The sequence below is a fragment of the Nerophis ophidion genome, linkage group LG02, assembly GCF_033978795.1.
Source record: "Nerophis ophidion isolate RoL-2023_Sa linkage group LG02, RoL_Noph_v1.0, whole genome shotgun sequence".
NCBI lineage: Eukaryota > Metazoa > Chordata > Actinopteri > Syngnathiformes > Syngnathidae > Nerophis > Nerophis ophidion.
The window spans coordinates 20,419,243-20,444,975 of record NC_084612.1 but is presented as its reverse complement, the minus strand read 5'-3'; the positions used below and the strand labels follow the sequence as shown (position 1 = coordinate 20,444,975).

Sequence of the window (25,733 nt, the reverse complement as noted above, 5' to 3'; positions counted from 1 at the left end):
CCAAGTCCGAGTCCATGGTTCTCGCCCGGAAAAGAGTGGAGTGCCATCTCCGGGTTGGGGAGGAGACCCTGCCCCAAGTGGAGGAGTTCAAGTACCTAGGAGTCTTGTTCACGAGTGAGGGAAGAGTGGATCGTGAGATCGACAGGCGGATCGGTGCGGCGTATTCAGTAATGCGGACGTTGTACCGATCCGTTGTGGTGAAGAAGGAGCTGAACCGGAAGGCAAAGCTCTCAATTTACCGGTCGATCTACGTTCCCATCCTCACCTATGGTCATGAGCTTTGGGTCATGACCGAAAGGATAAGATCACGGGTACAAGCGGCCGAAATGAGTTTCCTCCGCCGTGTGGCGGGGCTCTCCCTTAGAGATAGGGTGAGAAGCTCTGCCATCCGGGAGGGACTCAAAGTAAAGCCGCTGCTCCTCCACATCGAGAGGAGCCAGATGAGGTGGTTCGGGCATCTGGTCAGGATGCCACCCGAACGCCTCCCTAGGGAGGTGTTTAGGGCACGTCCAACCAGTAGGAGGCCACGGGGAAGACCCAGGACACGTTGGGAAGACTATGTCTCCCGGCTGGCCTGGGAACGCCTCGGGATCCCCCGGGAAGAGCTAGATGAAGTGGCTGGGGAGAGGGAAGTCTGGGTTTCCCTGCTTAGGCTGTTGCCCCCGCGACCCGACCTCGGATAAGCGGAAGATGATGGATGGACACAAGGCCGACTGACCGGCAATGGCACGCTTAAATAATGCCTCTGATTAGCGCTCGGTAGCAGGTGAGCGACTGAACACTAATCAGAAACAGGTGAACATAATTAGCAACCATGGCAACCTAAACAAACCCAGGGAGGTGCACAAACATGAACTAAATGAGTCCAAAACTAACAGAACGTAACTAAACAAAACATGATCTGGACCTGTGGTTCTCAACCTTTTTCAGTGATGTACCCCCTGTGAACATTTTTTTAATTCAAGTACCCCCTAATCAGAGCAAAGCATTTTTGGTTGAAAAAAGAGATAAAGAAGTAAAATACAGCACTATCTCATCAGTTTCTGATTCATTAAATTGTATAACAGTGCAAAATATTGCTCATTTACAGTGGTTTTTCTTGAACTATGTGGAAAAAAAGATAAAAAAAATAACTAAAAACTTGTTGAAAAAGTGAAAAGTGATTCAATTATAAATAAAAATTTCTACACATAGAAGTAATCATCAACTTATAGTGCCCTCTTTGGGGATTGTAATTGAGATCCATCTGGATTCATCAACTTAATTCTAAACATTTCTCCACAAAAAAAGAAATCTTTAACGTCAATACTTATGGAACATGTCCACAAAACATCTAGCTGTCAACACTGAATATTGCACTGTTGTATTTTTTTTTCACATTTTATGAACTTAAATGTATATTTTGTTGAAGTATATCCAATAAATATATGTGTAAAGGATTTTTGAATTGTTGCTAATTTTGAAATATTTAAAAAAAATCTCACCTACCCCTTGGCATACCTTCAGGTACCCCCAAGGGTACGCGTACCCCCGTTTGAGAACCACTGGTCCAGACCACAGATCATGACAGAACCACCCAGAGGTGGGACCAAGTCATTGTTTTGCAAGTGACAAGTAAGTCTCGAGTCTTTGCCCTCAAGTCTCGAGTCAAGTCCCGAGTCAAGACAGGCAAGTCCCCAGTCAAGTCCAAAGTCAAGACTGGAAAGTCTCAAGTTAAGTCCCAAGTCTGGCATTTTGAATTTGTAAATTTGTGAATGTAAAATTGTACTCGTTTTCCAGTCCAGTCTGGAGGCGCGCCCACACCATGATGACTTGTATATAAAATACTTTGCGAATGAATCGCTTCACACTTTCAAAAGATTTGACTCATTCGTGATTATCACAAATCTACTGCTTATGCAGTTTTAATGGATCGTCTTACATGTCCAGTGTATCACACAGGACTGCCATCTATTTGTGGTTCTTTTTTTCCAGGTGGGAGTCATTTGTTGGTCCCTTTTTTTTTAGTCCCTCTTTCTCTATCTCCTGCTGCTTGTCTTCCCTCTCTCTCTCTCTCACGCTTGCATTTTTTGATCTCCAGCATCTCTCCCACTCTGCCGTCGTTCCTTACGCCCATCAGACAGCTGAAGCTGCCAAGCTGCCGGAGGCGGGATCAGACAAGAGGAGCCGCTCTGTCTGACCTCGCTCTCTACGGAGAGGCAAACTAATGTAGACACGCAAATAAGCTTTAAGGAGACAATTATTGACCATTTATATCAGCTCTCCGTCTTTTGCACTTACCGTACGGCATACCTGAACATGTCCACGAGCGATCCTTTGGAAGCTCGCATGGAACGATGTGCAAGCATGCTAATGTGCAAGGGGCACCTGCTGCTGCAATCTCTACACATATACCGGTAGGCATGACCCATCTGTATCTCCCACAGCAACTCCAACAAACGAGCCCTTCAAGCCCATCTAACCTCTTGGTTATTATCCAGTTCACCAGCAGAAAAAGTCATGTCAACTGCTTTTTGCTACATGTCCATTTTTTTTCCAATACATTTTTTACACTGTTTGCCTTGGGTTAAAAAACAGACAAAAAAAACTTGAATATTTTTAGAGTTAAAGTTGAGTTCTGAGCTGGCAGAAATATATGGACTCCACTAGTAGCAGAGGAAATTGAAACTGATATAACAAAAATAATGCAATACAGTAGCAACCAGGGTTTGAATTTAACCATGGCAACCGTCATTTGCCATCATGCCCTAAAAAATTGATCAACATCGGTGGCACGAACATGCCCTGACAGCCCTTGACATTTTATTTGTTAATGGACGAGGGATTTAACAGTAAACAGTATAATGATAATTCACGATAAAATTCCGAACGTCTATTTTTTTTAATTACCGTTGGAGAATAACAAAGCTTGTTTATTTGAGTTTGTCTTCATTAGCCACACTGTTGTGTTTCATTTTGATATCAAAAAGTAAACACCAGGTTTTTGTTTTTACATTACTTGGGTTTTGTTCATGTTACAATGGTATTACTTCAAAAACCATTCATGTGGCATAACACATTGTTAATGTGTTTATGACATATTTCTGCTCAAACTCTTAATGGATTTGTCCTGATAAAGCATGTAAATCTACAAATAAATGTACATAAAAAAAAGCTGACAAGTTATTATTAAATAATAAAAAAATACATACTTGTCTTTAGAAATATGGATAATGTTTATCTATAGCTTTTTTATTAGACTTTACAAATTACATGATGGTATTACATTCACAACACTGCTTTAACTAACAATCAGTAATCATGATTTTAATATTGATAACAATAATCTTAATTATTATTTTGGCCATTATTGGCAGCCTTTTATATCTCATACATGCACACTATTTTTATCTTTATGGACAAAAAGTGCAGTTACGTCTTATGGCCATCAGTTGCCATCTTTTAACATTCATATATATATATATATATATATATATATATATATATATATATATATATATATATATATATATATTTGACACTTATTGAAATATCTCCTGTGACATCATGCACAAAAGTGCACTATATTTGTTTTAAACTATTGTAGTGGCGTTCTGTCCAAAAAGTGCACGTTAATTTATTGTTGTTTTGATATGTCATTTTAGTGACATCATGCACTAAAAGTGCACTCATAGCTTGTTTTAAAAATGTCTCTGACAATCTTGCACTTTCTGTTTTGAAATGAAAAGGATGTTTGTATTTAATAAATTCAGTTTTGGTCAATTGACTTAATTTGATTTTCTTTTCTGCATGAAAGTTTAAAATGAGCATATATTAATGCAGTATGAAGTAGAATGTTTTAATGTAGACACATATAATCATCATACTGCGGTGATTATATGCATCAAGTGTTCATTCCAGGCTATGGCAAAATTTCGTGATATATATGGGTTATGCAAGCAACACTTGCCTTGACTTTAAAAAGTTAAAGTTTGAGGCCGGTAGTACCTCAACTTAACACAGTATACCACAGATAGACATATATAAAACATGTATGCATGTATTTATGTGTGTTCTTGTCTTATCTTTCTTATAAAAAAAAAGTAATTTTGAGCAATTTGCAAACAGCACCTTTAACTACATGTGACTTTCATTAATATGTTCTGCAGCATTTTTTTCTTTGCAAAGCCTTCAATTTACTGCCAGTGAGTGTTTTTATTGATAATATTGTAGGGCTGGGCGATATATCGATATATTGCGGGCTTGTCTCTATGTAATATAGAGAATGACTATATCGTAATATGGAGTATAAGTTCTCACACAGTTGCTTTTAGCTGCGGGCATTACACTACAGGCTCTTCCCACTCTTTCTTCTCTCTCCTTCTCACAGAGACTTAAAATAAGCGCACCTACTTACATTCGTCACATATGTACACGCCCTCGCAGAGCAGAGAGGTAGCAGCATGGGTAACCTTAGCTGTGGTGCGAGTGGTAATACGAGAGAAAGAAGTTGCGAATCTGGTAACAAATGAAGGAGGAATAATTCATTCCCAAGAAAAAAAGCAGGGGGTCCATCGACTGGCGGTGGTTTGGCTTCAAGCGGGAATATGTCAGACAACCGTAATTCGTCAAGTGCGGGGCAAAAGCATTGCTACAAAAAGATGTAGCATCCCTTGAAAAGTCACCTGCTAGAGAATTGAGAGTGCGTACTCCGCATGTCAACATCTCCGGGTGTGGCACCGAACGGAGAATGTGGAAATGGTTGCTTATGCAACCATTTCCACATCTAAATCATATGGAAAAAAATTGTCAACAACGTAAGGAGATAACGTCCACAGGAACCTACCACATAGCGAAGGACATACACTATTTGATTTCCTATGATGCAGCTCATTTTTATTTGACACTTATTGAAATATATTGTGTGACATCATGCACAAAAGTGCACTTTATTTGTTTTAAACTATTGTAGTGGGGTTCTGTACAAAAAGTGCACGTTGATTTATTGCAGCCCTTCGAGACACTAGTGATTTAGGGCTATAGAAATAAACATTGATTGATTATTTGATATTGTTGTTTTGATATGGCATCTAAGTGACATCATGCACTAAAAGTGCACTCATAGCTTGTTTTAAAAATGTCTCTGACAATCTTGCACTTTCTGTTTTGAAATGACATGAATGTTTGTGCCACTGCTTAATAACTGTTTAATAAATACAGTTTTGGTCAATTGACTTAGTTGTGATTTCATTCTCTGCATGAAAGTTTAAAATGAGCATATATTAATGCAGTATGAAGAACAATGTTTTAATGTAGACACATAGAATCATCATACTGCTGTGATTATATGCATCAAGTGTTCATTCCAGGCTATGGCAACATTTCGAGATATATATCGTGTATCGTGACATGGCGTAAAAATATGGAGATATTATAAAAAGACCATATCGCCGAGCCTTATAATATAGGATCAACTTTGCAGAGAATTAGGTCTGAAATCCACCCGTGAAGCAGGAGTATGTGATTTCTTTAGGTTTTCATTCCTGTTTCCCAATATGTTTCTGTGTTTATTGTCCTTTAGCATTGGTTGAATACAAAAGTATTGTTTCTTGCAGTTTTGGCAAAGCAGACTCCTAAAGTGGGTTGAGGCGTTCCATCACTTCTGATTTGACTTGAAGCTTTAAGGTGAACACGCCGCCCACTCGCTTGCTGTCTCTGCAATGATAACAATCGTTTGAGCACCGCCAGGATTTGTTCTCTGTGTGAATCGATGCTAATCACATCAATGTGCTGTCCTGACTCCTGCGCCTCTCCCGGGGGGCGGAGGTTTAACACTTCTCTGTGGCCTTTTTCCCTCCTCACCCGCTGTTTCGTCTCCCCCATTCCTGTCTTCTGTCTCCATTCGTTGTGGAGAGTGAGGGAAGTTGACGGCAGTTGCACGCATGCCCGGGCTTTACATAGGTCACTGCAGGCCTGTAGGGTTGTTGAATTGTTGTGGTAAAGTCAACTGGAAAATGACCATGTGTAGTATTGCAACAGTTGAGATATAAGAAAAAGATAGATGTTGTGTTTTTCAACCTTTTTTGAGGCAAGGCTAATTTTTTTCATCAAAAAATCCGGAGGCACACCACCAACAGAAAACGTTAAAAAATAAAACTCCTCCAGGTCGCCGTGCCTTATTTAGTTTTCCTGTGTGTAGTGCTTTAGTTCTTGTCTTGCACTGTTATTTTGGTGGCCCTTCCTGTTTTATTGGTGTTTTCCTGTAGCAGTTTCATGTCTTCTTTGTGTTAGCAAGCAAGGCTATGTACGTTGTTGCTATATTTCTTTGTGTGGACATTAATTGTCATGTCATGTACGGGTGTACTTTGTGCACACCGTAAGTTTTTGCTGTCGTCCAGCATTTTGTTTCTGTTTACTTTGTAGCCAGTTCTGTTTTACTTTAGTTTTGCATAGCCATTGCCTTTTCCTTTCCCTTTCCCTTTTGTTCGTTTTTAATTTAAGCATTACATACCATGGTGGCAGAGGGGTTAGTGCATCTGCCTCACAATACGAAGGTTCTGCAGTCCTGGGTTCAATCCCAGGCTCGGGATCTTTCTGTGTGGAGTTTGCATGTCCTCCCCGTGAATGAGTGGGTTCCCTGCGGGTACTCCGGCTTCCTCCCACTTCCAAAGACATGCACCTGGGGATAGGTTGATTGGCAACACTAAATTGACCCTACTATGTGAATGTGAGTGTGAACGTTGTCTGTCTATCTGTGTTGGCCCTGCGATGAGGTAGCGACTTGTCCAGGGTATACCCCGCCTTCCGCCCGATTGTAGCTGAGATAGGCGCCAGTGCCCCCCGCTACCCCAAAAGGGAATACGCGGTATAAATGGATGGATGGATGGATACCTTTTTACCTGCATGCTGCCTCCCGCTGTGGTCTGCATATTGGGATCACAACAAACCATCTTCATCTCACCCGACACATTCCAACTTTTCCAAAGCAATTAACTACCTACTGCCATTTACTGACATGGAGTATTACGTGGTAACCCTGCCGAGTTTTACACAGCACAGACACTGAGCAACGGCACATTATTTGCAGATTAGAATTGTTCTGTTGTGCTTATTGCATGTTATTTAATGAACATTATTACATGTGTATTTGTCGTCATGATGTGGTCTTTGCAGTTACTACATTTTTGAGAAGTGTGTACTATGAATCAAACTTTATTAACCTGAAGTTGTATAAGCCAAGCAGAGAAATCTACGGCGCCAGCCAGTACTTTTTGGTGGTTATTTTCGAAGACATACTGCATATATCTTTTGTTTAAGGTTGCATCGCGGGTATGTATCATAAGTTGAACTTTGAAACTTGGTTTTTGTCTAAAATATTTGGAGCTAAACTTATGATTTGTGATGTATGATGAGATCTTTGTCATGCTCATTAGCGATAATTTGCGATGTCATCTAGGATGGCGTCGTAGTACAAATTCACTTTGTTTACCCACTCATGCCTTGTAAGGTAGCATTACAGCATATATATGAATATATTTGCATAACATATGTATATATTGACTGTATCGCTTGTCTTTTTAGTTTCACCCTTTTGTGTTGTGATCCGGTTCCCGGATCACATCTTTAGTCTGTGTTTTGAGTCCTTTTGTGTCTTTTGAGACTCTTCCGATCCCTTTGTTTGAGCACTTCCTTGTTTGTTCAGTTACCATGGTTTCTCTTTTGTTCCACCTACCTTGCCTTTTAGTACACCTGTGGTAATTGTTTTGTTTCGGTGTTCAAACCTGCCTCCTCCCTGTGTTCGGTCTTGGCTCATGGTTTGCGGTAAGCAACGGTCACGTTTATTTTTCTTCTTTCTATTAACCTTTCTAAGTCACGTCTTAGCTTCGCGTGCACTCGGCACGTTGTTTCTATTGGACTTTGGACTCGATGCTTGCTAACTATTAGCATTAGCTTTCCGTGCGTAGACACGTCGTTTCATTTCTGTTTTGTACAAGTTTTCGTTTACCTTTTTGTGTATTAAAATCAACTCTTACGTGCTATCCTGCCTGTCTGGTCCCACTGCATCCTGGGGGGATACCTTCGCGCATCATAATGCGTTTTAAATGTGACACTTTTGAATGTCAATAAACCTGCTGACAACGCTCATCGGTCTTCAGAGTCGTAACGTAAGAAAGGTGTTAAACAGCCCTTGCATCAGACATGCACCCCTAGTGGCAAAATAATTATTAATTTGCAAAAAAATATTTTTGGGACAAATTAGGTGAAGTTGCATCATTTCCCACAGCACACCAGACAACAGTGGTTGAAAATCACTGCTAAGAGTTTGTTTAATCTAACGCCAGACTGAAGTGTGGATTTTATTCAGACAATATTGGTACTAGAGCAGTCATGCAGTCACGTCCTTCCCAATGATCCATCATCAGACATATCCAGAAGATTAGAGCATGTGAAATAAACTTATGAGTGTTATCATTTTCCCAACACAAGGGGGCGATATTGGTGCTACAGCTGCCATACACGGCCACGGGGAAGACCCAGGACACGTTGGAAAGACTATGTCTCCCGGCTGGCCTGGGAACGCCTCGGGATCCCCCGGGAAGAGCTAGACGAAGTGGCTGGAGATAGGGAAGTCTGGGCTTCCCTGCTTAGGCTGCTGCCCCCGCGACCCGACCTCGGATAAGCGGAAGATGATGGATGGATGGAGCTGCCATACAGTCACATCCTTTGCAATGACCTGGCCCGCCATAAAAATATCTCTGGAAGATCGGAGCATTTGGAACAAACGTATGACTCTTATAATTTAATAGTGGTACAATGGCAGTCATGTAGATGCATCCTACCCAACGCCCTGACCAAACATAAACAAATTCAGGTAGATCAGAGTAAATGGAAGGATGTTACGGCCGTTATTTTTTTAGAATATCACATTTTGTGCTTGCAAAGATTGGTGAGTTTTTCTTGTACGTTAAGGCCCTCAAAAATACAATTGAAGTGGGAGAATAATAATAAACAAGACAATTTCAATCTGGCTTTTGCTGCTTTCACCCTATTTATGCAGCACACACAGTGGGATTTATCAGGACTAAAACTGTTCTGCGACTGCTGTTTTTTGTTTGTATTTAATACGTTCAGAAAGGACGTGCAAACTTCTTTGTCAACATGTAAGGGACTCTCAAAAATAAAAAAAAATATTAGACGTATGGTCTATTCAGGGGCAGCATGGTGAAACAGGGGTTAGTGCATGTGCCTCCCAATACATATGTCGTGAGTTCAATCCCAGGCTCGGGATCTTTTTGTGTGGGATTTGCATGTTTTATTTCATTCATTCATGTTCCTTTATTTGACCAGGTAACAACATAATGAGATTAAAAACAGGTTTATGTAAAACAACAACAAAAAACAGGGCGAGTCACACAGTATTGTTAAAAGTACAAATTACTTACAACATAAACAGAAAAACACACAATAGATAACAACTTTGATGTTTCAATAATAACATTAAAAAAAAAGTTGTAATAACAGAAATATTCAACTCTAAATTTATCTAAACCCATCAGTTTGTTTAAGTTTTCCTTTTAATGAATTTCATTTTATAGATACCAAAGGAGGGGGAATTGTTTAGTAATGTAAACAGACAAAGAAGGAAAAAAAAAGTTACACATAGACAAGTAGATGAGACAAAATCAGTGAGCTGCCATTGATCAACTACAAGAACTATTCATGCACTTCAGCCATAAGGGATGTTATAATTACTAACCCCATTTCCATATGAGTTGGTAAATTGTGTTAGATATAAATATAAATGGAATACAATGATTTGCAAATCCTTTTCAACCGATATTCAGATGAATGCACTACAAAGACAAGATATTTGATCTTCAAACTCAGAAACTTTATTTTTTTTTTGCAAATAATAATAAACTTAGAATTTCATGGCTGCAACACGTGCCAAAGTATTTGGGAAAGGATATGTTCACCACTGTGTTACATCACTTTTAACAACACTCAATAAACATTTGGGAACTGAGGAAACTAATTGTTGAAGCTTTGAAAGTGGAATTATTTCCCATTCTTGTTTTGTGTAGAACTTCAGTCGTTCAACATTCCGGGGTCTCCGCTGTCGTATTTTACGCTTCATGATGTGCCACACATTTTCGATGGGAGACAGGTCTGGACTGCAGGCAGGCTAGTCTAGTACCCTTACTCTTTTACTATGAAGCCACGCTGTTGTAACACGTAGCGCGGCATTTTCTAGCTGAAATAAGCAGGGGCGTCCATGATAACGTTGCTTGGACGGCAACATATGTTGCTCTAAAACCTGTATGTACCTTTCACCATTAATGGTGCCTTCACAGATGTGTAAGTTATCCATTTCTTGGCCATTAATACACCCCCATTCCATCACACATGCTGGCTTTTCATTTTTGCGCCTAGAACAATCCGGATGGTTCTTTTCCTCTTTGATCCGGAGGGCACGACGTCCACATTTTCCCCCCAAAAATTGAAATTTGGACTCGTCAGACCACAGAACACTTTTCCACTTTGCATCAGTTCATCTAAGATGAGCTTAGGCCCAGCGAAGCTGGCGGCGTTTCTGGGTGTTGTTGATAAATGGCTTTCGCTTTGCATAGTAGAGCTTTAACTTGCACTTACAGATGTAGCGACCAACTGTATTTAGTGACAGTGGTTTTCTGAAGTGTTCCTGAGCCCATGTGGTGATATCCTTTAGAGATTAAGAGATCGTAGGTCACGGTCATTCAATGTTGGTTTCCGGCCATGCCGCTTACGTGGAGTGATTTCTCTGTATTCTCTGAACCTTTTGATGATATTATGGACAGTATATGTTGAAATCCCTAAATTCCTTACAATAGCTAGTTGAGAAATGTTATTCTTAAACTGTTCGACAATTTGCTCACACAGTTGTGGACAAAGGGGTGTACCTCGCCCAATCCTTTCTTGTGAAGGACTGAGCATTTTTGGGAAGCTGTTTTTATATCCAACCATGGCACCCACCTGTTCCCAATTAGCCTGCACACCTGTGGGATGTTCCAAATAAGTGTTTGATGAGCATTCCTCAACTTTTTCAGTATTTATTGCCACCTTTCCCAAGTTCTTTGTCACGTCTTGCTGGCATCAAATTCTAAAGTTAATGATTATTTGCATACAAAAAAATGTTTATCAGTTTGAACATTCAATATGTTGTCTTTGTAGCATATTCAACTGAATATGGGTTGAAAGTGATTTGCAAATCATTGTATTCCGTTTATATTTACATCTGACACAATTTCCCAACTCATATGGAAACGGGGTTTCTATGTTTACTTAGCCTACAATTGTTATTCACCCTGTTCAAACTCTGACTGATGTAACGTTTCACTTTCCTCAGAAGAAAAATAATACATTTTTATAAAATAGTCATATTGTATTGTATTGATGATTATAACTCAGATAACTGAGTGATGGGGTAGGACAAAATAGGCTCTTGCTTCTTCCTGCACTTTTTGCTCCCTCCTGACGTTTCTTTGTTTCCTTTTATTTTTTTTTAACATTACATTTGTGTTTTTGTAGATGAAGATGTAGTATTGAGGGTGCTTTTTTTTAAATTGTGTAGATGGCGTACCACGACACACATATTAAAAGAATACACAGTGTTGGTTTGAATTTCTTGACCTTTTTGCCTGCTTCAGAAACCTTTCTCAATTCTAACGTGTTTTTCTTCTCCTCCTTTTTGTGTGTACGCCCACAGCGCCAGCCAACGCCCAGATTGTGCACTCGGGCGCCGCTTGCAACGTCAAGGACGATAACATCAGCGAGAGAATATACACCATCAAAGAAGGAGACACGCTTGTGCTTCAGTGCATCGTGAAAGGACACCCGAGACCACAGGTGAGCTTCTGCATTTGGTGTTTATTTTTATTTTTTTCTGGTATCAGAACTCTGCATATTTAAAATTAACTTTTCAAATTTAGCAGAACGACTTTGAGGGCAACTCTCCCTGCATCCCAACATCTTATACTCTCACATAGCAGCATCAACAGATCAAAAAGGGAATACATTTGTTTTTGTCCTCAAAATTCTACACACAATACCCCACAATTACAATATGTAGACATTTTTTTGCTAATTATTTAAAAATAAAAAATTAAGAAATCACATGTTACAAACGTATTCACAGCTTTGGCCATGAAACTCAAAATGTAGCTTAGGTGCATCAACTGATCATCTTTGAGATGTTCCTTCAGCTTAATTGGAGTCCACCTGTGGTAAATTCAGTTGACTGGACATGACATTGAAAGGCATACACCTGTTTATATATAATGTTCCACACTTGACAGTGAATGGCCGAGCACAAACCAAGAAGGAAGTCAAAGGAATTATCTGTTGAGTTCCTAGACAGAATTGTCTCAGGACACATATCTGGGGAACGATATAGAAAAATATCTGCTGCTTTGGTCCCAATGAGCACAGTGGTCTCCGTCATCTGTAAATGGAAGATGTTTGGAACCACCAGGACTCTTCCTGGAGATGACCGGCTGTCTAAACTGATTGATCCGGGGAGAATGACCCTAGTTAGGAAAGTGACCAAGAACTCGGTGGTAACTCTGTCAGATCTACAACATTCTTCTGTGGAGAGAGGCAAACCTTCTAGAAGGACAACCATCTCTGCAGCAATCCACCAATCAATCAATCAATCAATCAATGTTTACTTACATAGCCCTAAATCACTAGTGTCTCAAAGGGCTGCACAAACCACAACACAAACCACTACCACATCCTCGGTAGGCCCCCATAAGGGCAAGGAAAACTCACACCCAGTGGGACGTCGGTGACAATGATGACCCAGTGGGACGTCGGTGACAATGATGACCATGAGAACCTTGGAGAGGACGAAAGCAATGGATGTCGAGCGGGTCTAACATGATACTGTGAAAGTTAAATCCATATTGGATCCAACACAGTCGCGAGAGTCCAGTCCAAAGCGGATCCAACACAGCAGTGAGAGTCCCGTTCACAGCGGAGCCAGCAGGAAACCATCCCAAGCGGAGGCGGATCAGCAGCGCAGAGATGTCCGCAGCCGATACACAGGCAAGCAGTACATGGCCACCGGATCGGACCGGACCCCCTCCACAAGGGAGAGTGGGACATAGGAGAAAAAGAAAACAAACGGCAGATCAACTGGTCTAAAAAGGGAGTCTATTTAAAGGCTAGAGTATACAAATGAGTTTGAAGGTGAGACTTAAATGCTTCTACTGAGGTGGCATCTCGAACTGTTACCGGGAGGGCATTCCAGAGTACTGGAGCCCGAAATGAAAACGCTTTATAGCCCGCAGACTTTTTTTGGGCTTTGGGAATCACTAACAAGCCGGAGTCCTTTGAACGCAGATTTCTTGCCAGGACATATGGTACAATACAATCGGCAAGATAGGATGGAGCTAGACCGTGTAGTATTTTATACGTAAGTAGTAAAACCTTAAAGTCACATCTTAAGTGCACAGGAAGCCAGTGCAGGTGAGCCAGTACAGGCGTAATGTGATCAAACTTTCTTGTTCTTATCAAAAGTCTAGCAGCCGTATTTTGTGCCAACTGTAATCTTTTAATGCTAGACATTCCTTTCTCCTTTATTCTTTTAGGGCGGTATAGCTCGGTTGGTAGAGTGGCCGTGCCAGCAACTTGAGGGTTCGATTCCCGCTTCCGCCATCCTTGTCACTGCCGTTGTGTCCTTGGGCAAGACACTTTACCCACGTGCTCCCAGTGCCACCCACACTGGTTTAAATGTAACTTAGATATTGGGTTTCACTATGTAAAGCGCTTTGAGTCACTAGAGAAAAGCGTTATATAAATATAATTCACTTCACTTATGGTAGAGTTGCCAGACATAAGCCATTTCTTAGTAAAATGTTTGCTGAAATGCACTTAAAATACTCTCAGACTATTAGAATCAAATTTATATTATCTAAAGCAGGGGTTGGGAACCTTTTTGGCTTAGAGAGCCAAGAATCCAAATATTTAAAAATGTATTTCCGTAAGAGCCATATACATTTTTTTTCAACACTGAACCACTAAATGTGTGCATTTTTAAGTAAGACTAACATTTCTAGAGTATAATAGGTCTCTTATTCTTTGTAATAACATTGTTATTCTGAAGATAACTGTGGAGGGGCGTGGCCTGCGGGCCTGCAGCGAAGCGGGGTGTTGCCAGGATCGGCCTCGAAATCAGCGACAGATGCGTAGATGGCCCACCTTTGCCTTGTTATCTAATCATCTGTCGCTCTGTTATAAGCAGCAGCCAGGAGGAGAGACAGGGTTGGGGCTGGAGCCAGAGCGCGAGCGAGAACGAAAGAGGAAAAGACAATCGCTAGGAAGCAACTGAGAGACTTATTGGAAAAATAAAACAATATTGTAACCCTGAAACAGGCTCTCATGTCGGTGCTTGGTGGTCTGAAGAACCCCCAGGAGGGCAAGCCCCACACTAACCAACAATAAATACATAAATTCTTACCATTAACGCAACTTCTTGAACAGGTGGGGTAGAAAAACGGATGGATGGATTCAAAATGCAAGAGAATTTGTTATATTTTGAGCGTTATTTTTAACACTGTGATTACAAGTGGAATTATTCATTACTTATCGTGTTACGCAATGTCAGCTCAGATTTATCCGAGAGCCAGATGCAGTCATCAAAAGAGCCACATCTGGCTCTAGAGCCATAGGTTCCCTACCCCTGCTCCAAAGAGACATGACGTGAATGCCAGACGCCATGTTTGGAGAAAACCAGGCACCGCTCATCACCAGGCCAATACCATCCCTGTAGCATGGTGGTGGCAGCATCATGCTGTGGGGATGTTTTTCAGCGGCAGAAACTGGGAGACAAGTCAGGATAGAGGGAAAAATGAATGCAGCAATGTACCGAGACATCCTGGATGAAAACCAAAGCTTCCCATCCAACCTGATGGAGCTTGAGAGTTGCTGCTAAGAGGAATGGGCAAAACTGGCAAAAAGATAGGTGTGCCAAGCTTGTGGCATTGTATTCAAAAAGACTTGAGGCTGTAATTGCTGCCAAAGGTGCATCAACAAAGTATTGAGCAAAGGCTGTGATTTCTTATTTTTTTTATTTAGGATACATTTCAAAAAGTTCTAAACAATTGTTTTTCGCATTATCATTATGGGTATTGTGTTTAGAATTTTGAGACCAAATATGTAATCATTCTATTTTGAAGTGCTGTGAATACTTTCCAGACGAAGTGTATTTACAAAAAACACATGTGCGAATTACTTAGGCTGATATTGTGTATTACAATACAGATTGATTTACTGCTTCTGTTTGTTAAAAAAAATAAAAATAATAATGTTCACTTAAATCCAGTCAGCATTTATCCTTCCACTCTTCAGTTGCTTTCATTCTTCTTTAATGCCCGCTTTCATTGGCCATTGGTCTGTTTGTATGTTGATCAATGAAGCAAGTATGATTGGTCATAATGACGTTTGGATTGTGACAAAACATGTTTTGATTGAGGAGAAGTATTATAATACAAATATTTAAATGTCTTCTGATGTGGAATTATGTTTGGCCTTTTTATCCAATAACAAAGTATTTGATCCTCGATGTGCTGTAGAAAACGGTTGTTGAACGTGGCAGATGAATTAATTTAACAAAATATGTTTCTTTGTGGTGATAAACTATAGTTCATGTGTAATTTTTCATAAATTCTCAAAAACAACTGCTGCAAAGCCCAGGGATGTTCATGTATTAACACTTTGTTAAATTTGGCGACATTTCACTGAGATTGGCCTAGTAAATGTAAACCAATGTTATGGTTTCACTCCTGGAAGAGCTTGCTCGGTCTGGCTAAAATTAACTTCTTCGTCTTCAGTGTTCCAGTTCCAGTTTAGCAGGTGTACTCTGAAGGCACTTGACAGTCTCAGCCCCTGCCTTCTTTGTTTCCATGCAACCAAAACGAGGTTAAGAAAAGAGCAAATCCTTATGATACAATGTGAGATTCTTGTTATCCACTTTGCTGCTCCACTTGAAATTTGTAAACCCTCGCAATTCAAAGCCGGACAGCAGAGAAGTGAAGAAGACAATGAAAAAATTATTTTATGCAGCGGCTACATGGCTCACATTTACTGGCTTTTTTCCTAAGGACCCTCCTCTAATAGCCCAGAGCAGAAGGCCCTTTGTTGCCACTGTAAACATGTATATTGAGACTAAATGCAGCACTTTCTCCAGTGCAGACATGCAGTAAACACAACTTCCATCCATCCATCCATTTACTACCGCTTGTGTTGCCAATCAACCTATCCCAAGGTGCATGTTTTTGGAGATGGGAGGAAGCCTGAGTACCCAAACCCACGCAGTTACGGGGAGAACATGTAAACTCCACACTGAAAGATCCCGAGCCCGGGATTGAACTCAAGACTACTCAGGACTTTTGTATTGTGAGGCACATGCACTAACCCCTGTTTCACCGTGCTGCCCATGTACACAACTTACAACATCAAATACATTAAACAATAGTGCAAGAAAGATACATGAATTAAAATAAAAATTTTATTTTATAGGGTGTAGTATCTCTCTCAGTCGTCCTCAGACGAGCTACCATTGGAGTCTCCAATCATTCCGGTTCTCCATACACCCAGCCAGCTCTGTAGAGCTTTCAGCTCCTGCATCTTTCTTCAGGATATCAATGTACGTTAGCGCGGGACGTCTTTGCGATCAATGCCCGTGCGTTGGTTCCCATAGGACAAGCCTACTGGCCGGGAGCTCCCGATGTCTGTTGGCAGGGGCCGACCAGCCTCATCCTCCTTGCTGTTACCTTTTTGCAGAGCCTCGGCAGTTGCCCATACAGGTCCTTGTTGGTGACGTGGATGTTCTGGTCCACGTCCAGAACAGCTCGTATCATTCTGGTGTAGCACCCATCTAAGGGCTTCTGCAGGGTGGGTGTCAGGGTTCAGCTTTTGCAGCCACACAGGAGGACAGACTCCACAGTGGCGTCGAATCTACTCAGCTGTATGTGTCGAGGGAGATTCGAGCACCACACTCTTGACATACCGTTCAGGGTCCTCCACGCTAGTGCCTTCCTGACCTTATGGTCTTGTTCTTTTGAGTTCATCCAGGAACCGAAGTACTTGAAGTCATTGACTCTCGCAGAGCGTTGCCATCTGATTGATTGATTGATTAAAGCTTTTATTAGTAGATTACATAGTACAGTACATATTCTGTACAATTGACCACTAAATGGTGACACCCAAATAAGTTTTTCAAATAATCAATTCATGGTAAATCATCATCTGATGTTGTTATTGGCGGGTGATCCATGTTTAGGTTATAGGTGATTACCTCAGTCTTCTTTGCGTTCACTCTGAGGCACATTCTGGCACATTCCACTTCCACTCCAGAGTATGCAGAGTTGGTATTAAATCATTTTCAATTGCATTGGTATTGAATGTGTTTGGATACAAACGTATGTTATTTACAAGACTCATAGGCTAGTTATTGGCAATGACTTCACAACGTTACATATCACAATACTTGAGTTTACATTAGATGAAAGGACCACACTACTACTCATGACAGACTTTATGAAAGCCAATGATGACCTTTTATTTTTGAGGCTGAAGATAAGGCGTATGATCTACAAGCTCTAGAACAGCGGTGTCAAACCTACGATTTTATCCTTCCCGCGCAATGAGTTTGCCAAGTATTAAAATGAGCTCCATTATTTTAAATGAAAGAAGCTGCTGTTCTAAATTTGTCCACTGGATGTCACAATGGCAATTCTGCTAGCCCAAGCAAACGGTTTATAGCGGGGCCAAGCAAGAGGTACACAATAAAGGGGGCCTGTGGCTCCTCCTCCTCGACCCACATGAAACTTAACACCTGCCGTTTTTTGTCTTCTGCTTCGAACACATGATTATTTGTCACCTTTACTCCCCCATAATGTCTCTTTCAAAAACGAGAAAACTCAACCATTTTGAATAGTTTTTACTATTGATACGTGGTCATGATATAGAGAGAGTTGATACCTAGAAGAGTTTACATGATATGTTATTTGTTCAATCCCAGAAAGACTGTGACTTAAAGTTTAATCCTGGCTTTGTAGATACACTGAGACGAAGTCTAAGCTCATTGTGTTTTAGAAGCAGCACCAATTTCCTCAGAATGTTCAACAAACTGGAAGTGTTTTGTCAAGGGGATTATTTGTGATTTGTATATTTTCTGAATGTGCTTGTTCTATTTTTGGCCAAAGTAAAACAAAAAAACAACCTTCTGTTGTCTTTATTTTTAAGTTATCATGCCAGAATTTTACCTTTCTGGCCCACTTGGGAATAGATTTTCCCCTACGCGGCCCCTCAGCTAAAATGAGTTTGGAACCCTTGCTCTAGAAGCTGTCTGCTAAACAAATCCAGCTTTAATAACACACTTAGCATCAAGCAGCAGAATTGCTAAGTGCTAAACAAGAAATACAAACTACATACATAATAAAACAATCATTTTCTATAAAATGTCTGCTCTAACTGGGATGCCAACGAATGTTTTTTATCTTCCTGTTTGGATGAAAAAATAATCATTATCCTCACGCAGGTTAAAAACAAAAAAAAACAACAAAAGGTTCCACTAGGAGCCTCTTTTTGTATCTTAGACTAAGACTTAAACAAACTTTATTGATACACAAGGGAAATTGTTTCACACTATAGCTCAGTTACAAAGGATTGAAAGGATAATGCACACAAGGGCACAAAAAGAGGGCAAAAACAAATGGTATAAAGTAGACTAAAACATTTACCATAGTAGCAATATGAAATATAGCATATATGTAATATTTACATATTATACTGTATATACAGTTTATAATATATACTGATGTATTATTATATTATATCATGTTTTTATAGAATATATAAAAAATATATAAGACATCCCAATTACCATGTACAATATTACAATTTATGTAACAGCTGCAGCAAAAAAAATTGCAGCATAAAATAAAGAGTAGATCCAGTAGATATTATACATTATAAACAAAGAGAGGACATCGAAGCGGTCAGGTAATAGACAAATATCATCTATGCCGAGTGATTATACAGCTGAATGGTGTGGAATGAAGGAGTTCTTGAATCGCACAGTGTAGGAACGAAGCTGAAGGAGCGTGTTGGAGTATGAGCTGTGCTGTCCCTCAATTGTCTGGTGGAGTGGGTGGGTAGGATTGTCCATGATTGCGAGCAGTATGTCCAGTGCAGTGACGTGCAGTCAGGGGAGGCAGGTGAGGCAGTAAAAAATGAAAAAAAAAAAAAAAAAAATGTTATATGTATCCAGTGAATATACTTTATAAAGTTATTTTCCATTTAACTTCACCAGTTTTACATTATCTTTGTTAAAAATCGCTGATTTTTCGCATTTGCCGTTCAAATACTCAGAAGAGACTTGCAATGAGTCAGCAGCCAGTTGAGCCTCACCATGGATTGTGCAATGACTCGGCTAACTTCTGGCTGCTGTGCAGTGAGACCGTATTGCTATATGAATTATATTATACATTTCCATAGTTTAGTTAGTATATAATGTACAGTGTATTTTGTCAACAACTGTATGTGTGTAACGTATTTCTTGTGCTGGGCAATCATAAAACGGCTGCGAAGACGCACTGTGTGAGGCAACTGCTCTCCCGCCTCATGGTGATAGAGGGCGCTAGTGATCCCAGGGATCATTCTTGCGATTACTTGGCTGCAGAATAAGTGACAACAAGCTACAGTTAGCAAGTCAAATATAGCGGCAGCAATCGTTTATTTTTTCCTCTCCCCTGGAATTTTAACATGGATGATTACATATCCAAAATAAAACAGTTTTCTAAACTGGACTTTCAATCGAAGCAGGAGGTAATAATTAAAGGAAGACCAACGCCGGAGCTAAAAGGTTTTCTGCAGACAGTGATCTCCATCAAAACAGAGAGACTTTTAAAACTGAAGAAAGATAAGGAAGACTTCTATAAACAAGTTATCGATGCTTTTGTTCAGAAGGAGCGGCGCATGGACTTCATCTATAAGTAAAGGTAAGACCATAATAACGTTTTTTTTTAATTTAATGTGCTTTTTTTGTGTGCTACAGTTTGTATGTGTAAATAATGCTGGTATGAGCTTTTAAACATAACCCGTTAACTGCTGCCAATCAAATGGTGAATAAAATATTCTTTAGGGTTCATATGTTTATAAATCTGACTGGGATCAAGTCAGTGCCTCACCAGCCATGAACCTTACCGTACGTCACTGGTCCAGTGTCCTCCTGTCCCTCACTGACACAAACGCCTCCAACTTCGTACCAATATAATATTTCCGTGTCTTTCCTGAGGCCTTGAGCATTTTTTTATTCCTGGGTCCTCTGTTGATTTTGGAACCCTCTATTTCTTATTTTGGTGTGCTTAATTGATTTTTGGGCCCTCTAATTCTGTCAATAATGACTGTTGATCATTCACACACAAACTATATACTCATTGCGGCTCTAGCAATGTTGTTTACAATCTCTTTTGTCAACCTGGCATGTCTTTAAATATGACATGTCATTTACAAATACATGCTGGTGGTCCAGTTAAGAATATAAATAATACTAACGCAATAATAACACAAATAATACCAATGAATGAATGATGTCCAGGGTGCCACATATGCTTCCTGATTTCAAAATGTAGAAAATTAATCTACAAGTGGCCTGGGGTTGAATGTTCCAAGTGATAAAGCTTTGTATTTACAGTTTAAAGTGTCATCTTGTCTCATCAGTCTTGCACATATTAGTCTTAAACTACCTGTTTTTTTGTTATTTTTTTAGCTAATTGTTATTGTTTACCAAGGGACCATAGTCCAAAGTTAAATTTCTTGTGTGTTAAACATACACAACAATCTTGGCTTTTTTTCCTCCTCTTCCACTTTCTTTTTTCTGCACCTGTGGCATATGTCCTTTTTTGGGACATTTTGCCTCTCCCTGCGCTTTGGATGCACTGTTACATTGCACACTGCACTGCCATGGCAGTAATCAATCAATCAATCAATGTTTATTTATATAGCCCTAAATCACAAATGTCTCAAAGGACTGCACAAACCATTACGACTACGACATCCTCTGAAGAACCCATACAATGATGTGTAAATTATTAGACTACCCTTAGAAGATACACAGAGCTGTGTCAATATCAAAATATTACTTTAAATCACTAAGTTGTCCATTGGGGTAGATTTCAGCTTTTTAAATGGTAATTCAACATGTAAACAGTATAGTCTGTACTTTATTATCATATATGTAACTCTCTTAAAGGTAGTCTCATAATTTATGCACAGATCAGATGTGTCAGTATCAAAATATTATGGTATGTTGAATATTTTTCTGGTAACCAAGCATACATTGATTTAATGAATACATCCAAACACAATTATTTTTTACAATTTGCATTTAAAAATCCATCCATCCATCCATCCATCCATTTCTACCGCTTATTCCCTTTTTTGGGGTCGTGGGGGGCGCTGGCGCCTATCTTAACTACAATCAGGCGGATGGCGGGGTACACCCTGGACAAGTCGCCACCTCATCGCAGGGCCAACACAGATAGATGGACAACATTCACACTCACATTCACACACTAGGGCCAATTTAGTTTTGCCAATCAACCTATCACCAGGTGCATGTCTTTGGAAGTGGTAGGAAGCCGGAGTACCCGGAGGGAACCCACGCATTCACGGGGAGAACATGCAAACTCCACACAGAAAGATCCCGAGCCTGGATTTGAACCCAGGACTGCAGGACCTTTGTATTGTGAGGCAGACGCACTAACCCCTCTACCACCGTGAAGCCGACAGTTAATATTGTATTTACCTCAGGAAGTTTTAGCACATCAACATCAGATCAATAACAGTCTTTTACAATGTCATTAATACAATAAAAATGGACAACACTTTTATTCTTCGAACACAATAAAGGCTAAATTAATTTCAAACACGTAACCTTACGATCAGTGTTGGGTTAGTTACTGAAAACCAGTAACTAGTGACAGTTACAGTTACTTTAGTTCAGAAGTAACACAGTTACTAACTCAGTTACTTACACCAAAAAGTAATATGTTACTGTGAAAAGTAACTAATTAGTAACTTTTTTTTTTTGTCCATCTCAGTGGCCTAGTGGTTAGAGTGTCCGCCCTGAGATCGGTAGGTTGGGAGTTCAAACCCCAGCCGAGTCATACCAAACGCTATGAAAAAATGGGACCCTTTGCCTCCCAAGGGTTGGAATTGGGGGTTAAATCACCGTAAATGATTCCCAGGCGCGGCACCACTGCTGCCCACTGCTCCCCTCACTGCCCAGGGGGTGATCAAGGGGATGGGTCAAATGCAGAGGACAAATTTCACCACACCTAGTGTGTGTGTGACAATCATTGGTACTTTAACTTTCTTAAGGCTTCCATTAATGCCCCTTTAGCCTTCATTTCAGTACTGTTATTGCACTGGAGAATAACTTAACTGATCAACTTGACATGCATTTGCACCACTGAACTTTGCTAAGCCATGTGGTCTACATACAACACACAAAGACTAATATATAATATATACTAATATATTCTAATATAACATACATAAGTAACAAACAGCATATTAACAACATAGCTGTAAACCTGGCTTCACCCAAGAAAGGCACACATGACATACACAAAGCCTAATCAGGCATTTTTCTTTTTCTTAAGGAGTTCGGAAATAAAATCATGCCTTCAGGAAATCAATACTGTACTGAAGTCCAAAACACTACGCTTTTCCCCAGTTTTAGTTTAGAGAAAAGGAAAGATTGACCTGGCCCACTAGGATCCCTTTATGTTTGTGAACTTTATAGTCTAACATTTAGAGTGATGTGATAATCAAACACTCTAGAAGTCTGGAATGAAAGAGCTTATGAGATAATTGACAAGAGTGTGTGTACCTTCAGTGATGAATGATGGGCAGCAGAGGCAGAGTTTGGAGTTTTTTCTTTAGTTCACTTTCCATTTTTATGTACTTACTGTCCAGGTACGTAGAAAATGTTTTCCGTGCCAGAGAGAGAATGCATAGAGCTTGTTTAGTCGACTTACTGTACTAGAACAGATGATTACGTTCTGGCGCGGGATAGCAGGTTGTGCAGGCTTATGAAGGCAGGTCCCCTGATCAGTCACAGGTGTGCTGATTGCTGGCTATTGATTGGAGCTGCTTGCTGCAGCCGCACTGACACGCGCCTGGCGTGCTCCTGAAAGTGCGCTCAGCGAAGCGCACACAATGAATGCACACTGACGTGTGCCCGGGCCATGACAAAAAATACTTAATGAGCCTTTTTGAGCAAGTTAGTTAGCTGTCCGCTAAAAGTAGTCCCTTAACATTGAGGCGTATGATAATAGTATTGCTAATATCTGGTTAGCATTAAGGTCACGATCTGTAAATGGAGTATTGTTGGCGGTTTATGAATGTTTTGAGGGCTTTATGGGCGCAACAGACGCAATGACGTCATGAATCCCATGGTCTCCATTGTTAGCTGACTTTAACTAGCATTTATTTATGAGTGACAATGCATAACAAACTTGTTCTTGTCTTATAAATTATACGCAACATTTAAAAAAAAAAAAAGAGCATTTTTCCCCCTAATGTTAAAGTTAAAGTACCAATGATTGTCTCACACACACACACACATACACTTGGTGTAGTGAGATTACCCTTTACATTTGACCCATCACCCTCACCCCCTGGGAGGTGAGGGGAGCAGTCAGCAGCAGCGGTGGACGCGCCCAGGAATAATTTTTGGTGCTCCATCCATCCATTTTTCTACCGCTTATTCTCTTTAACCCCCGATTCCAACCCTTGATGCTGAGTGCCAAGGAGGTAACGGGTCCCATTTTTATAGTCTTTGGTACGACTCGGCCGGAGTTTGAACTCACAACCTACCGATCTCAGGGCTGACACTCTGATAAACAAATCGGACCATTCCCAGTGGGACTTATTGAAATCCATGATCGGCTTTACTGTATTGTTTTTTTTTGGGGGGGGGGCATTCTGTGTTTAAAGTATCAGTGTATGTACTGTATTCTTTTCGGTGTTGGCAGGCCTAAACTTCTTTGATGTGTCTCATGGCATCATCACTGATGATGCCATGGATAGGACGCTCATTCACACATAAATGAATCAGCATCACAAGCAATTAGCACCATTGGACACACTGCCCCCGGCAACAGATGACTTTCTTTTCCATGAAGAAAGTTGTTTGGAATGACTGGAGATTCTGTCACAGCTCCCCCCCCCCACACACACACACACTCTGTACCTTTGGGGGAATCCCAACTGGGAGAGCTCTCTTTATGAACACAAGTCCACATTTTATATTGGGGACGGTGTGGCGCGGTTGGGAGAGTGGCCGTGCAAGCGACCTGAGGGTTCCTGGTTGGATCCCCACCTTCTACTGACCTTGTCAGGTCCGTTGTGTCCTTGAGCAAGACACTTCACCCTTGCTCCTGATGGGTGCTGGTTAGGGCCTTGCATGGCAGCTCCCGCCATCAGTGTGTGAATGTGTGTGTGAATGGGTAAATGTGGAAATAGTGTCAGAGCGCTATGAGTACCTTGAAGGTAGAAAAGCGCTATACAAGTATGACCCATAACTAGGGTTGGGTATCGAGTATCGATTGGAACTGGAACTAACTTTCCGATTCTCCCGGAATTGTTCAAAAGTTTAAATTTCGATTCCTAGTTTTGATACCCAGTCCGCCGACCGGAAAAAAATCATAAGTCCGCCGACCCGGAAGAAGAAGCCGCTGAACACCAACGAAGAAGCGCCCACCGCCGGAAGTGTTAGCATAGCCGAGCCTATGTAGCCGAGCGAGTCAGTCAAGCATGGATAGCGGGCGTTGACGGTCGAAAGTGTGGCTTTATTTTACTAAAAAAAAATGAAACATCGGCGAAATGTAACAGGTGTGACAGGACTGTTTCGTGCTTAGGAGGGTGCACGTCGAACATGATGAAGCACCTCCGAGTTCATGGAGTACAAATAAATGCGTGTCCTGTCTTCGACAGGAGACACTATCTGTCCAGAACGCTCACGCATCCTGCCTGAGAAGGCGGATATGGTCATTTTCCTAAACAAGAACTGTCTCGGATTTTATACTGTACCTGCTGCTAATCTGGACTGGGTTTTGCAAGTTGTTTCTTATTGTTTATTTGCTTTTCCGCACCAGGTTAGCCCATCGGTGGGAGCACGGTAACATGTTTAAGTACCTGCAGCATCATACACTTGTGTGTGGAAATGTGTTTTCATGAGGTTTCCTGCAGCATCATACACTTATGTGTATGATGTTTTCATGAGGTTTTCAAAAACAAAGCTCTCTTGATGAAAGTGTACCCCTGTAAAAATGTATTCATAATTTATAATATTTATATTCAAGTTGATAGATTTGATATTTATATTCTAGTTGAAAACAGCCCTGTGAGGAATTTATAGTAAAGTTCATAAAAAGTTAATAGAATTAAAATTGATGGAGAATGTCAGACTATTTCATTCAGAAAGACTGTAGGTTAGCTAGCTCATTTAAAATATCCCAAACTTTTTTTTGACCCTGCCTTTTTTTTTTTTTTAAAGAAAAAATCGGAATCAGAATCGTTCGAATTCAAACGATACCCAACCCTACCCATAACCCATTTTTTATTTTGTTGAGTAACAACTTGTTTCGCGTGTTATTGTTTGGTAAACAATGTAAAAATTGGCCCTGTGACAAACAAAC

At 40.5% G+C, this 25,733-nt stretch overlaps 1 protein-coding gene across 3 annotated transcripts in view; it reads left to right on the top strand.

Moving 5' to 3' along the window:
- The window catches only part of LOC133537626 (MAM domain-containing glycosylphosphatidylinositol anchor protein 1), a 569,362-nt gene that overhangs the window by 134,179 nt on the left and 409,450 nt on the right, over positions 1-25,733 (top strand). For all 3 annotated transcript variants that reach the window (XM_061878797.1, XM_061878798.1, XM_061878796.1), the window contains exon 3: positions 11,726-11,865. In XM_061878797.1, the coding sequence (XP_061734781.1) occupies positions 11,726-11,865 (140 nt within the window). The remainder of the gene's footprint in view (positions 1-11,725; positions 11,866-25,733) is intronic.